General features: G+C 52.4%; 1 protein-coding gene across 1 annotated transcript in view; it reads left to right on the top strand.

Moving 5' to 3' along the window:
* The window catches only part of TMEM201 (transmembrane protein 201), a 49,395-nt gene that overhangs the window by 292 nt on the left and 35,232 nt on the right, over positions 1-13,871 (top strand). Inside the window, exons 2-3 of the mRNA XM_020974395.2 lie at positions 11,755-11,875; positions 13,237-13,433. Coding sequence (XP_020830054.1) covers positions 11,755-11,875; positions 13,237-13,433 — 318 coding nt within the window. The remainder of the gene's footprint in view (positions 1-11,754; positions 11,876-13,236; positions 13,434-13,871) is intronic.

Here is a 13,871-nt window from a genome sequence, read left to right as displayed (position 1 = left end):
GCCCGTCCGCGAGGCCGCCCCCCCCCCCGCCGCGTCTCTCGTCAGCCCCACGGTCGGAGCCGCGCGGGCCGCCGGGGCCAAGCCGGGACTCGAACCCCGGGCCTTCGGGCCGCCCCTGGCCCCTGCGCCCGGCAGCCGCCTTCACGTCAGTTGCAAAGTTGACAAAAATGCCCTTTCCCACTTCCCCGCAGCCCCGTGAGGGGGAGGGGCAGGGGCAGGGCCGTGGCCCCAGACCGGGGGGGGGGGGGACGGGACGGGACGTTGAGTAGTGTCCAGCTCTCCGTGACCGCATTTGGGGTTTTGTCGGCAAAGACTGGAGTGGTTTGCCGCTTCCTTCTCCATCTCATTTTGCAGATGAGTAAACTGAGGCAAACAGGGTGAAGTGACTTGCCCAGGGTCACACAGCTAGTGAGTGGCTGAGGCTGGATTTGAGCTCGTGTCTTCCCGACTCCAGGCTCTATCCTAGTTGCCCAGAGACTCCAGACAGAGGGGGAAACTGAGGCTCCCAAGTTGAAGCTGTAGCCTCAGGGACACACCCAACCCGAAGGGACGCGCCCCCCACCTTTGAACCACTATAAATGCTGCGGAGGCAGCACCCCAGGTTGGGTGGGCCGTGGGCAGTCACGGGCAGGGGACTGTTGCTCACCTTTCCCTCCTTCTTACACATACTTTACCCCCACCCCCCCACTCTCTTCCTCTAACTAGACTCCATCTCCCGACTCCAGGCGTTTCCTCTAGCAGTGCCCGTGCCTGGAATGCCCTTCCTTCCTTCCCACCTCCATCTCCTTGGCTTCCTTCCAGTCTTAGCTGAAATATCACCTTCTACAGGAAGCTCTTCCTGATCTTCCTTAATGCCAGTGCCTGCCCACTATTATCTCCAGTTTATCCTGAGCACTTCAAAAAGTGCCTGGCACACAGTAGGCACTTAATCAATGCTCATTGATTGAATGAAGGACACATTTCCCTGTAATAGGATTATGTAATCCTTGTAGAGCTGAGAGAAAGGATTCCTTCCTTTGGAGAGGCAGAAGTATTGGAGTGCTAGGCTTTGGGCCAGGAAGACCTGAGTTCAAATCTCACCTGTGACATTTAATACCTTAATCCTTTCTCATCTGTAAAAGGAGGAGGTTGGTGTCCATTCAGATAGAAAAAGGGGCCCACTAATCCATACAAAAGGATCCCTGTGACGTATTTCCCAGTTCCGTTTTGATCTGGTTCTGGAGGCACTCAGCATTCCTCTGGATATGATGGCCTTACCTCTGAAGCCCCTTCTGGCTTGGACTCTCCAATCTCCATTTCCAGATGAAAAAAAATGCTCACGTAGGTACAAAGTGTCAGAGATGGGATTTGGACCCACGGATTCTTCTCTGAAGCTCCCATTTGCCTGATGCCTTCCCCTTTCCTTCTTACGTGTACATTCACCCAGATATTTGTGTGATCTCGCCCTATTAGAATGTTCACTACCGGACGGCGGGGACAGTGGTTTGCACGGTTGGTGTTTGCCTTCCTGGGTATCCCCAACACTGTGCTTAATGAAATACAGATCGATCTAATTGAAATGCAGATACTTTCCCCTGAACTGTAACACAGTACCTGCCTCCCAGGATTGTTGGGAGGGTTGAGATAGTTACATAGAAAGTGCTTTTCAGACTTTTAAAGTGCTGTATAACTGTCAGTCATTATTATTATCATCCTCATCATTCATAAACAAAGTGTGAATCATCGTGGCAGAACCGAGAATAAACCTCCTTTCCCCCAGGCACTAGAAATTCACTGGGGCCACGATCCGATCCGGCAGTCCAAATGCTGCTCCAGCTGAGCCGAGAAGCTGCAGGACGTTTTGGGGGGCTGCTCAGCATCTGAGGCTCTCCTTCAGCTTGTTCATCTGACCCTCCTCCTGGCTTTCTCTCTGAGGGCTCCAGTCCCTCCTTTGGAGAAAGGAGAAGACCCTAGCGGTGTTTGGAGGGAAGGAGGCCCCATGCCAGGCCTTCCCTCCTTGATGACCTTGAAAATCACCGTGGTTGTGACTGTTCTGCTGTTTCCTTCAGCAGTGCCCAGAGGGAGACCTTAAGTTAGTTGCTTCTTTCTGGTTCTTCTGCAAACCGCCGGGAAAGGGGTAGAGGGTGAGCAAGGGGCCCAGGGCAAACGGAGGGTGGGGATTGGCCACAGAGTTGGAGACTTGGAGGCAGAAAGACCGAGGTTCAAATTCTGCTGGGCAAGTCACTTAACCTCCCTGAGCCTTACTTTCCTTATCTGTAGAGCAAGGGGTTTAGACTAAATGGCCTCTGAGGTCCCTTCCAGCTCCTGTGGGGGAGGGGGGCAAAAAAGGCCCAGGATAGTTGTGTCCCTTCAGTCTGTGGTGTCTGGACTGCTGCATGGTCAGTCAGCCAGCATTGATTAAGCACCTGCTGTGTGCCAGGCTCTGGGCTAAGCACTGGGGATTACTGAGAAAGGCAGAAAACTGTCCCTGCCCTGGAGGAGCTTCCAGTCTGTTGGGAGAGACAACACGCAGATGCCTGTGCAAGGGCAAAATAAATGGGATAAATTGGGAATGATCAACAGGGAAGGTGCTGGCATGGACAAACATTGGCAGGGTGAGATTTTAGCTGAGAGGTGCAGACAAGAGGAGAGAGAACGGGCCAGGCCTGGGGCATCCAGAGAAAGCTCAGAAGTGGGAGGGGGGCCGTCTTACCCGGCATCAGAAGCTTGGGAGGTAGGGAAGGTGCCCCGGGGACTCGGGGTTGTGTGTGGAGGTAGAGGGAGCCACGGGGCACCGTGGGTAGAGAGGTAACCAAGGGCAAGGCGCTCACTAGCTTCTGGGAGACTCATTCTCCCCACCCGTAATGCCTGCCTCTCACAGTTGTGGGGGAGGCTCAGGTGAGACCTCAGAGGCATTGCAGCTCTCTCATTTTATAGGTGGGGAGACCGAGGCCCAGAAGCTAAGTAGTTTGCCCAGCATCACACACTAAAGATGTTAAATAAATCTTTGTGGACGTGAATTAAATGCAGTCTTCTCTCATGCTCCAAGTCTGGTGTTTGGGTTCTGCCACGTTTAGAAAATGCACTGGAATTGCCATGTCCGGCCTAACTCCTCACCTGCTGACTCTGCTGCTGCCCCCTCACTCTTCTGATGCTCGCTGTCCTTGCTGGCTCCCTTCGGGCTCGGATGTCCTGTGACAAGTGGCCTTGTAATTGGGGAGAGGACCCAGGAGCAGAGTTGGGGCAGTGGGACCTTTGATACTCTTTTGAGGTTCTTTTTTTTTTTTTTGCAAGGCAATTGGAGTTAAGTGACTTGCCCAGGGTCACAGCTAGTAAGTGTCAAGTGTCTTGTCTGAGACTGGATTTGAACTCAGGTCCTCCTGACTCCAGGGCCACTGCTCTATGCACTGTGCCACCTAGCTGCCCCTCCTTCAATATTCTAAATGGGATCCTGGCTGGCTGCCTTTCAGCCACTCCTAGATTTCCCCACTGTCCTGGTATCTGTTCTAGAGGCACAAGTCAGGACTTAAGATGCTAGACCTTCCCTGCTGAGGAAGGCCCTCAGGACTCTCTTCCTCCATTCCTGGGCCCTGAGCCTTGGTGGCTGGGGGCCCAGCCTTCTCTGCAAAAGAGGCTGATGACAGTGTTCATTCTCTGCTTCACAGAGCGGCTGTTACAACCACACGAGTTCAGAGTTTGGGGAGTGGTGAAGTGGGAAGGTTATTTTAAAAGTAGCAAAGTAGTAAAGTTTTTAAAAAATCAACAAACGTTAGCAACTCAGTATATAAAGAGTAGACATGGGGGGCAGCTAGGTGGCGAAGGATAGAGCGCTGGCCCTGAAGTCAGGAGGACCAGAGTTTAAATTCGGCCTCAGACTACTTGTCACTTAGTAGCTGGGTGACCCTGGGCAAGTCACTTAACCCCAATTGCCTTTTAAAAAATAGACATGAGGATGATGTATGAAAGTGAGAACTTTGTGGTGTGGGGTTTATGTTGTTTTGAGAAAAAGGGTAATATTGCTCTGTGGTTCTTTGGTAGGGGTTTGGATGAAAAGTTGTAGAAAATGGGAAGGGGCCACTCTGGGGGCCATAGGCTAAGTGCTTCCCAAATATCAGCTCATTTGATCCTCACAAGCAGCCCTGGGAGGTAGGTGCTGTTATTATTCCCATTTTATAGATGAGGAAATTGAGGTCAGCAGAGGTGAAGTGACTTGCTGGTAAGGGTTTGAGAACAGATTCAAACTCGTCGTCCTGCCCCCAGGCCCAGGGTGCTCTCAAGCTGGGTGGCAGACTAGAGAAGCCCAGCAGCTCCAGGTGGCAGGGGGGTTTCCCGTCTGCCCCAGGCCAGACATTTGGGTTTAGGGCGGGAAGCCAAAAAGCCCTCGTCTTGGGTTCACACCTGGAAGATCCCAGAAGCAAATGAGGGACATCCTGCAGCACTTTGCTGTTACTGTATTGGAGGGAAATTGAATGTTTTGGGAATTCTTTAGACAATTTGGGGAACTTGAGTTTTTGTGAAAATGTCCCTTCTTTCTCCTTCAGAAGGAGGAGTGACACAGGCCTCCTGGCCTCCCTCATTTTTGAGGGAGATTAGTCTCTTACTAAGTGCTTTGTAATAGGCAGAGGGCTGGAAAGGAATACCTGCTGAGGAAACAGCCTTCGTCATTGCAGATAGGGAGAGAGGAAACAAGCATTTAGTAAGTGTCTGCTGTGTGCTGCACACTGCTGAGTGATCTCACACCAACCCTGGGAGGTAGGTGCTGTCAGTACCGTGGACAGTTCGAGGGGCCTGGAGTCAAGATCTGAGTTCAAATTTGGCCTCAGTTACTAGCTGCGTGAACCTGGACAAGTCACTTAACCTCTATCTGCCTCAGTTTCCTCAGCTGTAATATGGGGATAATTACAACATCTACCTCCCAGCATTGGTGTGAGAATGTGATAATGGTAATAAATCACTTAGTACAGTGCCTGGCACATCATGGGTGCTGTCTAAATGCTTAGCCCCTTCCCTTTTCCCTATTATGATCGTTACTATGCGGTTGGGGAAACTGAGGTACACAGAGCTTAGGTGACTCAGCTAATAGGTGTCTGAGGCCACATTTGAACTCGGGTCCTCCTGACTCCACACTTGGTGCTCTCTGCAATTTCCGGTCTTAGAGAGTTGTCTGAGGCGCAGAGACGGTTAGAGTCACAGCCAGCTTGGGTCTTGAGTTGGGACTTCAAGCTACATCTTCCTGGCGCCCAAGACAGGTCTGTCTCTGCTATACTAACCCGCCTCTGACGTGTGTGTGTGTGTGTGCGTGCGCGTGTGTGTGTGCATACACGTGTGTACATACACATGCAGAGATACACCTATGTGACTAGAAAGGACAAAGCTTTCTCACGGGCTGTAGCGCACCCCTGACGCATGGTAGAAGCTTGAGCTGCCGTCCAACTTCACTCCCCCCATCTTGTTCTTGTAGAGTGGATTTTTTTTTCAAGCTGATTATAAGACATGACGTTGCTCCTTTATTAGTTGCGTCTTATTAGATTTGACAGCATTCTAGGCTGTTCAGATCTTTTGGATCCTGATGTAGTCACCCGGTGTTGGCTTTGCCTATGAGCTCTGTGCCATTGGCAGGTTTGATGAGCGAGACATCTAGGCCTCCGTCCAAGGCATTGATAAAAATATTGCCGACTCAGGAGCAGAGATCTCGGACTCCAGAGAGCATTGCCCAAAGGATGAGGGGGTAGGGTCAGACCCAGGGACTGAGCTTGGGGCTCAGAACTCACCCCCCAAATGAGACTTGATGTTGGGATGAATTTGAGAAGGGGGAGGGAATGTCCCTGACCTTTTGCAGTCAAGGTGTTGGAGGGCATTTCCTGTTCTCTCTTGGGGCCCCGATTCCCGAGTTCCTCGGCCCATTGATCAGGTCCATGATGGCATTTGTCTGGCCTGATTCTCTGGCCATCCTTCATTCTGGCGAGTGGTGACTGATGCTGAGCAGTCTGTGGAGCCTTTTGGGGGACAGAGTGGCAGCCCTGTCCAAGCCCATAGATCTGAGGGCTTGAAAGGATCTTAGAAGGCCTCCTGTCTCACAGAAGGGAAGACTGAGGCTCAGGCTCTGGCTGAGGTCATGCTGGCAGAGCCAGGGCCTCTGACCCCAAATCCGGTTTTCTTTCCAAGGACACAACAGGTGCTGGGCTTGACCACAGGATAGCCCATTTCCTCTTCTTCGTTGACTTCATTTTTCTTGGCCCTGGAAGACTAAACTTAGTGGTTAGAGACCCAGCAGAAAACAGAATTTGTTTTCACTGGACCTGGGTAGATTTCCATTCGCTCTAATGGCACTTAGATGGGGCAGTGGTTGGAGAATGCTCTACTTGGAGTCAGGAAGACCGTTTAAATACTGCCTGAGATCCCAGCCATGTGACCCTGGGTGAGTCACTTCTCACCAGCCTTTGTTTCCTCATCCAAGAAATGGGACAGTAGAGCTGACACAACAGGATCCGATAACGTGCCACACATACAGGGACTTCTGGACGTAAGAGTGACCTGTAAATGCTGTGATGCTGCTGCTGACATCGAGGCCTGCACCCTCCCGGGGAGCCAGCCCTGGGGCTTGTGTCTCCAGGGAGAGGCTCCCTGGGGTCTGGGGTGTTACAGGGATGGGGAGTGGGCCAGCCCACCCTTGCCAAAGGAGGAAGCAAAGGCAGAGGTGCTCAGATGATGGCGTGGGGAGTGCCAGGTGGCATTTGGGGGCTGGGGTTGGAGAAGATTGTGGCATTTTATCATCCCCACTTTCCACCCTTCGTGGCTATGGTTTCCTGAGGGCCCTTTGACAGCCTGACAAGGAGGGGTGCTAGGAGCAAGTGGTTTTGGGCTCTAGGCCATGGCTTTTATCTCCCCTCCACCCCAACCCCAGGCTTGGCCTCTTAGAGCAAGTTTGTTCTTTGGGAAGCCTGTGCAAGGTAGGAGGGCTCTATGGGGCAGAACGGGGAAGGAACATTGCTTTTTGTCTCATCCCACAACAGACCTGCTCATGAAATGAGCCCCAACCAGGTGCTGAGGAGCATCCCTGGCAGGGAGGAAACTGGCTGCTGTGTTACTGTATTAAAATAATAATAAACAGTGTGAATTATTGGACTCTAAGCAGCAGAAGCCAGGTCAGGGTGTTAGACTGGGCCAGGGCCTCATCTGTAGAAGTCCCTTTGTATTGTTCAGGAGTGAGGGAGAGACTAACCCATGGGTTTTTGGGTTTTTCTTTTGATTTTGCTTTTTGGTGAGGCAGTTGGGGTTAAGTGACTTGCTCAGGGTCACACAGCTGGTAAGTGCCAAGTGTCTGAGGCTGGATTTGAACTCAGGTCCTCCTGACTCCAAGGCCAGAGCTCTATCCACTGCGCCACCTAGCTGCACCTGAACCCTTGTTAATTACTGTTTTGGTTTGATTTGATTTTAAAGTGAGAGGGCTGGATTGAATAGCTGCCTCTAGGCCCCATAGGTGCTGGGGATCCCTTCTCAGAGTGATGTTTTTAAATGTATAAAGCAAAATACAGAAGGTGACAAAAGGAACCAAAACCAAGTTTGTGGGCCCCAGATTCGGAGCCTTTGCTCAGAACCTCTGATCCTGTGTGGGAGATGTCTCTATCCCAGGCCTGAGGTTCCCGGAGGTTGGCTCTTATCTCACCTTGCAAGAAGCCCCAAGGGCTGGTGCTGGGGCCAGCAGTTTAGAGCTGGTAGAAGCTGTCACTTCCCAGATGGGCCACCAACATCCGGGGTCCTTGGGAGGTTCCTGGGTGCAGAAGGCATCTGGCAGAGAGGCCTGTGCATTTTTGCCTGGAAGTGCCCTCTCAGTGATCAGAAAGGGCTGGCATTAAAGCTGGAATCCACCTGTCTCCTGGGAATTCCTAGAGCAGGTTGGGGACCCCTCCCCTTCCCTTGTTCACCCAGCCTCTGCATCATTTGGTGAAATCTGGAACCATTTCTTTAGCAGCCAATCGGGGTGAGGAGCAGAAGCTCAGGGCTTGGGGGACCCACACTACCAGGTAGGCTGTGCCTGCAGAATTAATGGGGAGCCCATGTTGGACAGAGACCTGGCTGCATTTCTCAGAGCAAGGAGAGCTCCAGCCCCAGGATTGTCTGCTCATGAGTCATCCTCTGCTCTTGGGGGAGGTCTCCTGGCTCTTCTGTCCTTTCTTGTATTTGTTCATGAGCTGGTCAGATTTGGGTTTTTGCCGGCAGGTGGGAGGGAGGGGTGGGCACATGGAGGTGTTTTGGGAATAGAGAAGAGACAGCTGTGAAATTCACCTGCCTGTGCAGTGGTTAAAAAGCGGTGTTCTTGGGGTGGGGAGGACAAAGAATACATGGGAGCTTGTCGACGGCTGAGCACCTGCTCTGTCTGGGGGCCTGTACCAGGCGCTTGGAGCTGTGGGAGAAACACCAGACCCTTGGAAAAGCTAAGATTTGCATCTGTCTTCAGGGAATTTATAATCTAATTAGAGATTCAGGTCTCATACCCACAAAGACAACACTAGAGAAAATGGAGATACTGAGTGAAGGAAGCGCGTCCTCACCGATGTCCACACTGCCGATGATCATCCAGAACGGGTGTGAGGAGCATTTAGAGAGGGCCTGCTGAGTTCCAGGCACTGCGCTGAGTGCTTAATAAATATGATGGTATTGGGTCCTCCCAACAGCCCTAGGAAGGAGGTGCTGTCAGGCAGCAGTTAGGGTCTTGGAGCTGGGAAGCTCTGAGTTCAAATTTGGCCTCAGACTAGCTGTGTGACCCTGGGTAAGTCACTTCACCCCTGATTCAGTTTCTTCATCTGCAAAATGGGGATAATAACAGCACCTGCTTAAGTACCTGTTACCTCCTAGTCCTTGTGATGGGTGCTGGGGATACAAAGCAAAGTCCCTGCCTCTCCAGGAGCTTACCTTCTCTCTGTCTGGATGGAAGGATGCCCAGCTCTGGCACCGTCTTCTACTGGAGGCACCGCCCAGTTCTCTCTCCCCTCCCGGAATTATTTTGTATTTGCTTCTTCCATATTGTAAACATTTTGTTCTCAACTTAAAAACCCAATAAAACGAGCATTTCCGTCCATATGATGGGATGGGACAAAAAAGGATAGATGGTACATGAAATGATCACGCTCGCAGGTTTGGCTTGCTTCTCTGCTAAGTGTGACCTTCAGAGCTGTCCCGCTGGGCTGCGATTCCTTCTTGCCTTCCTTCGCTCTTTGTAGGTGTTTGTTATGTTCTTATCGCTGTGTTGGTTGTTTCTCCCCAGTAGATGGGGAGCCCTCGGAGAGCAGGGACTGTTTCATTTGGGTTTTGTAAACAATATAAAGCCTGCCTCCCTAAGTGAATGGAATTGGATTATGGGTGAAGTGAATTAGAGGCAGAAAGACTGGGGTTCAGTTCCCATCTCTGACCCATAGTACCTAGACCTCAGGAAGCTCTGTAAGATTAAAAACTTCAGAGCAGGTACTGATTTGCATTGTGAAGGGAATTTCCTTCCTGGAATTTTCCTACACCAAAGAAAAAAACAAGTCTGTGTGCCCACCGCCACCGCCCAAAAAAAAAAAAACCCACCTGTAGAAAGAGGACTCGGCGGGAGAAGATGCTGATATTTAGAAGTGTGGGTTGTCTTTGGCAGAATCCAGCTAATAGCCCATCTCTGCCTGGTTCTGAGACTCCTGACCCACAAGGATCAGTCAGTCAGAATTTATTGCTGTTCAGTTGTTTTCAGTTGTGTCCAACTCTTTGTGACCCCATTTGGGGTTTTCTTGGCAAAGATACTAGGTGGTTTGCCATTTCCTTCTCCAGCTCATTTTACAGATGAGGAAACTGAGGCAAACAGGCTTAAATGACTTGCCTGTGGTCACACAAATAGTAAGTGTCTAAGGCTGGATTTGAACTCAGGAGGATGAGTCTTCCTGACTCCAGGCCAGATACTCTTTTCACTTGCCACCTAGCTGCCCTGTCTCCCCATTTAGAGTGCTTAAAATATATCCTGCATTGCACAGTAGATAGAGAACTGGACACGGAGTCAGGTCTTCCTGAGTTCAAATCTTCAGGTATATCAGCTATGCATGTGTGTGGCCAAGTGATTTCATGTCTCTGGGCCTCAGTTTCTTTATCTGCAAAATGGCCTCAAAGGTCATCTCTGATCCTATGAGAGCTGGCCAAGTACATCCCTCTTGTCCTCTTTCCCCAAATAAGCAGCTAGATAGAACAGTGGGTAGAGCTCTGGGCATGGAGTCAGGAAGATCTGAGTTCACATTTGGCCTCAGACTGGTTTTGTGCCTGTGGACAAGGCACTTCACCTACGTCTGCTTAATTGCTCATCTGAGAATAGGGATGCTACATTCATAGCACCAAGCTTCCAGGGTTGTTCTGAGGATCACAGCAGAGACTGTTTATAAAAAGCATGGGCACATAGTAGGCCTAGATAAATGCTCATTCCTTCCAGCTCCCAAGGCCATGCTGCTGACTGCCATTTTTCCTCCAAGCTTTAGCCGTGGAGCAGATGGCAAGTGGGCTTTGGCCTCCTCTGGTTGCAGCTCGGAGATCAGGGCACCCATTGTCTGCCAGGAGCATTGGGCCAGTTTGTCTTCCTGCCCACCTGGGGGCAAGAAACCAGACCTGACCTGGGGTCGTTTAAGCACCTACTATGTGCCAGGCAGCTAGCAGAGATCGGTATTCACCCAGAGCTCCGCCTTGCAGCGGAGGTTTGGAGGGAGGGGAGAAGCCATCGGCTTCCATTGGAGGTCCCAGAATTCCTTGTGCAAAATTGATGTAAAGAGTGATTGTATTATTTTTAGGCTTCCAGAGCTGAGAATGTATCCATCCAGTTGCCCTTTCTCCCGGCCCCAGTTGAGCCCACAGGCATTGAGGCTGAGCAGCTGACATCCCCCTAGCACAGATCCCCCAGTGTCTGGCTTTGGGATTATCTGGTGGTCACCCACCTGTCACACACGCGTGCAGGGCAAGGGGACTGACCAATAGGGAGTGCAGCAGTGGGGGGGCCTTGTTGTCAGATTAGGACAGCTGTCCAGCAGCCTTGGGCTGGACTCTGATATTTATTTCACTTGCTTTTGCATCAAGCAGTGCTGTTCCCTTCAGCCCACAGCATTAAGAAAACTCCCCTAGGCTGTGTTTCCAGAGCGTGGGGAGGTGGCTGGGCCCCCTGTCTGCCGTGGGTCTTGTATAGGACTGAGTAACCATGTCTGAGCAGCCAGACCCAGGCTTCTGGAAGCTCCAGGGCTTCATGAGAATCTGGCAGAGTTTAGGGATCAGAAGAGGGTGAGTGTTACCTTTGCGTTTCGTCCAGCCTCCCTTGGGGCCCTCCTGGGCCTGCAGCCTGGGCCCCACACCGTCTGGGTCAGGAAGCAGCCAGGCCACTTGTTGGGAAAGAGCTGCTAGAGAGGCCCCTCTCCTCCTCCAGGAAGGCCTCTTCCTTCGTTCTGGGGCCGTGTCCCAGGAGCTGTCACGTGGCCACCTGCCTTCAAGCTCCCTCTGTTTTTCCTCCCTGAAATGTTCTTACATCTGGACAAGGGCATCATCATAGCATCAGTGGAGAGCTTTCTCTGGCAGAAGAGGAAGCTGAGGCCCAGAGAGACGCAGCAGCATGTCCGGGTGGTCAGCTTCAGAGCCAGGACGCCAGACTTAGGTCCTCCAGCTCCAAATTCTGTACTCTCAGACCTCGCCTGATGGGTTCGCCCCAATTCTGCAGGTGGGCTTGCTCCCTGGCTATTGCTTGCTCCGCCACTGATTACTCTCTCTTTTTGTGTTTAGGAAAAAGCCGACACACACAACTGTCAACTGCTGGTTCTGTAATCAGGACACCGTGGTGCCCTACGGGAACCGGAACTGCTGGGATTGCCCCAACTGTGAACAGTACAATGGCTTCCAGGAGGTAGGGCCCGGGAGCGAGACCCTCAGGGAACAGGCAGGGGATCTCTGTCCACAGCAGCTCCAGGGGGGAGGTCAGGACTCTGCTTCCCACCTGTGGATCGTGTCTGTGATTAGAATATAAGTTCCCTGAGGACGGGGATGGCTAGCCCTCAGCTCAGGGCCTGGCGCACAGCAGGCACTTCAGGAATGCTAGATGAGTGGCTGATTGCTGTGCCTTCTGACCTGTCTCCCAGTTAATGGAGTCAGATTCTTGGATGGGTATTGCTTCCTGTGGGAGGTAAGGCCTTCACCCAAATTCAGGCCCGTGTCACCTCTCAGCTGGCCAGACTCCCTGCCTTCTGCATCTCACACTCTATTCCATGCTCCCAGGGATGCCAGAACCGTGTCACTCCCATGCTCAAAGATATTCAGTGGCTCCCTATTGCCTTTCAGATAAAACACTTCTGGCTTCAAAAACACATTCCTTGCTGCCTTCTAGCCTCATCCTCCCTCTCTCTACCATTGTCTGTGCCTGGTCCCTTCCTAAGGAAGGGTCCCAGAGTCCTTCACCTCCACATTTACTGCCCTTCTACCTGTCGCAGTCCCTCCTTTCATTGCTCATTTCAGGGGCCACGTCACCCAAGACACCTCAGTTTCTCCTCCCCCACACACCCCTGAAAATGTTCTCTCTCTGTCTCCGGCTTACTCTCTGTCTCTTCATCCCTCTGTTTGTCCCTCCATCTCTATGTGTGTCTCTCTCTGCCTCCATCTTTCTCTGTCTCTGTCTCCCCCTCCCCTTATTTACTGTGTCCCCCTGTCCAGTCTTGCCCTTTGCCCTCAGCAGCATTTGCCTGCATCCCTGTCTTGTCTTTTGCCCGCCCCTCTCAGAACATAGGCCCCTGGAGGGGCTTGCTCAGGTGGGTTTGGGCCCGCGTCCTGTTCTTCTTTCTTCTTCCATCCCACTCTGCTCTCTGTGCCCACACTGGCCCTGAGTTGTTCCTCGGACTCAGCCCTCTCTTCATCTCCTGTCTCTACACTTTTGCCCTGGCAGTTTGCCCACGAACCTGATGTGTCCCCCTTGCCCCTGTCTTCGAGGCCTGGCTCTGGTGTCTCCGGCTGCGGGCACCCTCAGTGACACCTCCTTTCTTGGGAGGTGGGGTGGGATCCTTTGCGGGCTTTGGACTCACTTTCTTCATCTGTGAGATGAGGGGATTGGATGAGATGCCGCCGTGGTTCCCAGGGGCTCAGGTCCTCTCCACTTGTCACACGTGTCCCTCCATAGATGATAAGCTCTTCGGGGACAGGATGGGACAGGACCAGCGCCCCTGCCGGGGGCTGCCACCCTTGACTGTCTCCCCTCCCCTTCCCCCCCTCCCCCCACAGAACGGTGACTACAACAAGCCGATCCCTGCCCAGTACCTGGAGCACCTGAACCATGTGGTGACCAATGCCGCGCCCTTCTGCGACAGCCCCCAGCCCCAGCAGTGGGTGAGCAGCCAGGTCCTGCTGTGCAAGAAATGTAACAACCACCAGACGACCAAGATCAAGCAACTGGCGTCCTTCGCGCCCCCCGGGAGGAGGTGAGATGGGGCTGCCAGCTGGGGGAGGGATGGGAGGGGCCGCTCTCTCTAGCCTCTGGACAAAGGTTTTTTTATTGGTCAAGGTGAGCTGGGTGGCAGCCCTGTCATCCCCAGTTCCTGGCCTCTTCCCTCTTGCCTTCTCCACGTCTCGGTCTTAGATTGCGGTGGGTTCACCGGAGCCTGCTGGTGGCCTTGGACACTGCCTGGGACTCTAAGCAAGTCAGTTAACCCTGCTTGCCTCGGGTTTCCTCATCTGTAAAGTGGGGTTAACAACACCCCCTACCTCCCAGGATTGTTGTGAGTATCAGAGGAAATACCTATGAAATTACTTAGCACAGTGCCTGGCACACAGTAGACCCTGTATAAATGCTTCTTCCTTTTCCTTCCCCTTCCCTCTCTGAACTCTGACCATAGTGGAGAAAGTGCTGGCTTTGGAGT

Source organism: Phascolarctos cinereus, unplaced genomic scaffold, assembly GCF_003287225.1.
Source record: "Phascolarctos cinereus isolate Bilbo 61053 unplaced genomic scaffold, phaCin_HiC Scaffold_726;HRSCAF=1367, whole genome shotgun sequence".
Classification (NCBI taxonomy): domain Eukaryota; kingdom Metazoa; phylum Chordata; class Mammalia; order Diprotodontia; family Phascolarctidae; genus Phascolarctos; species Phascolarctos cinereus.
Note: the sequence above shows the minus strand (reverse complement) of the source record. Positions and strands in the feature narration are given on the sequence as shown.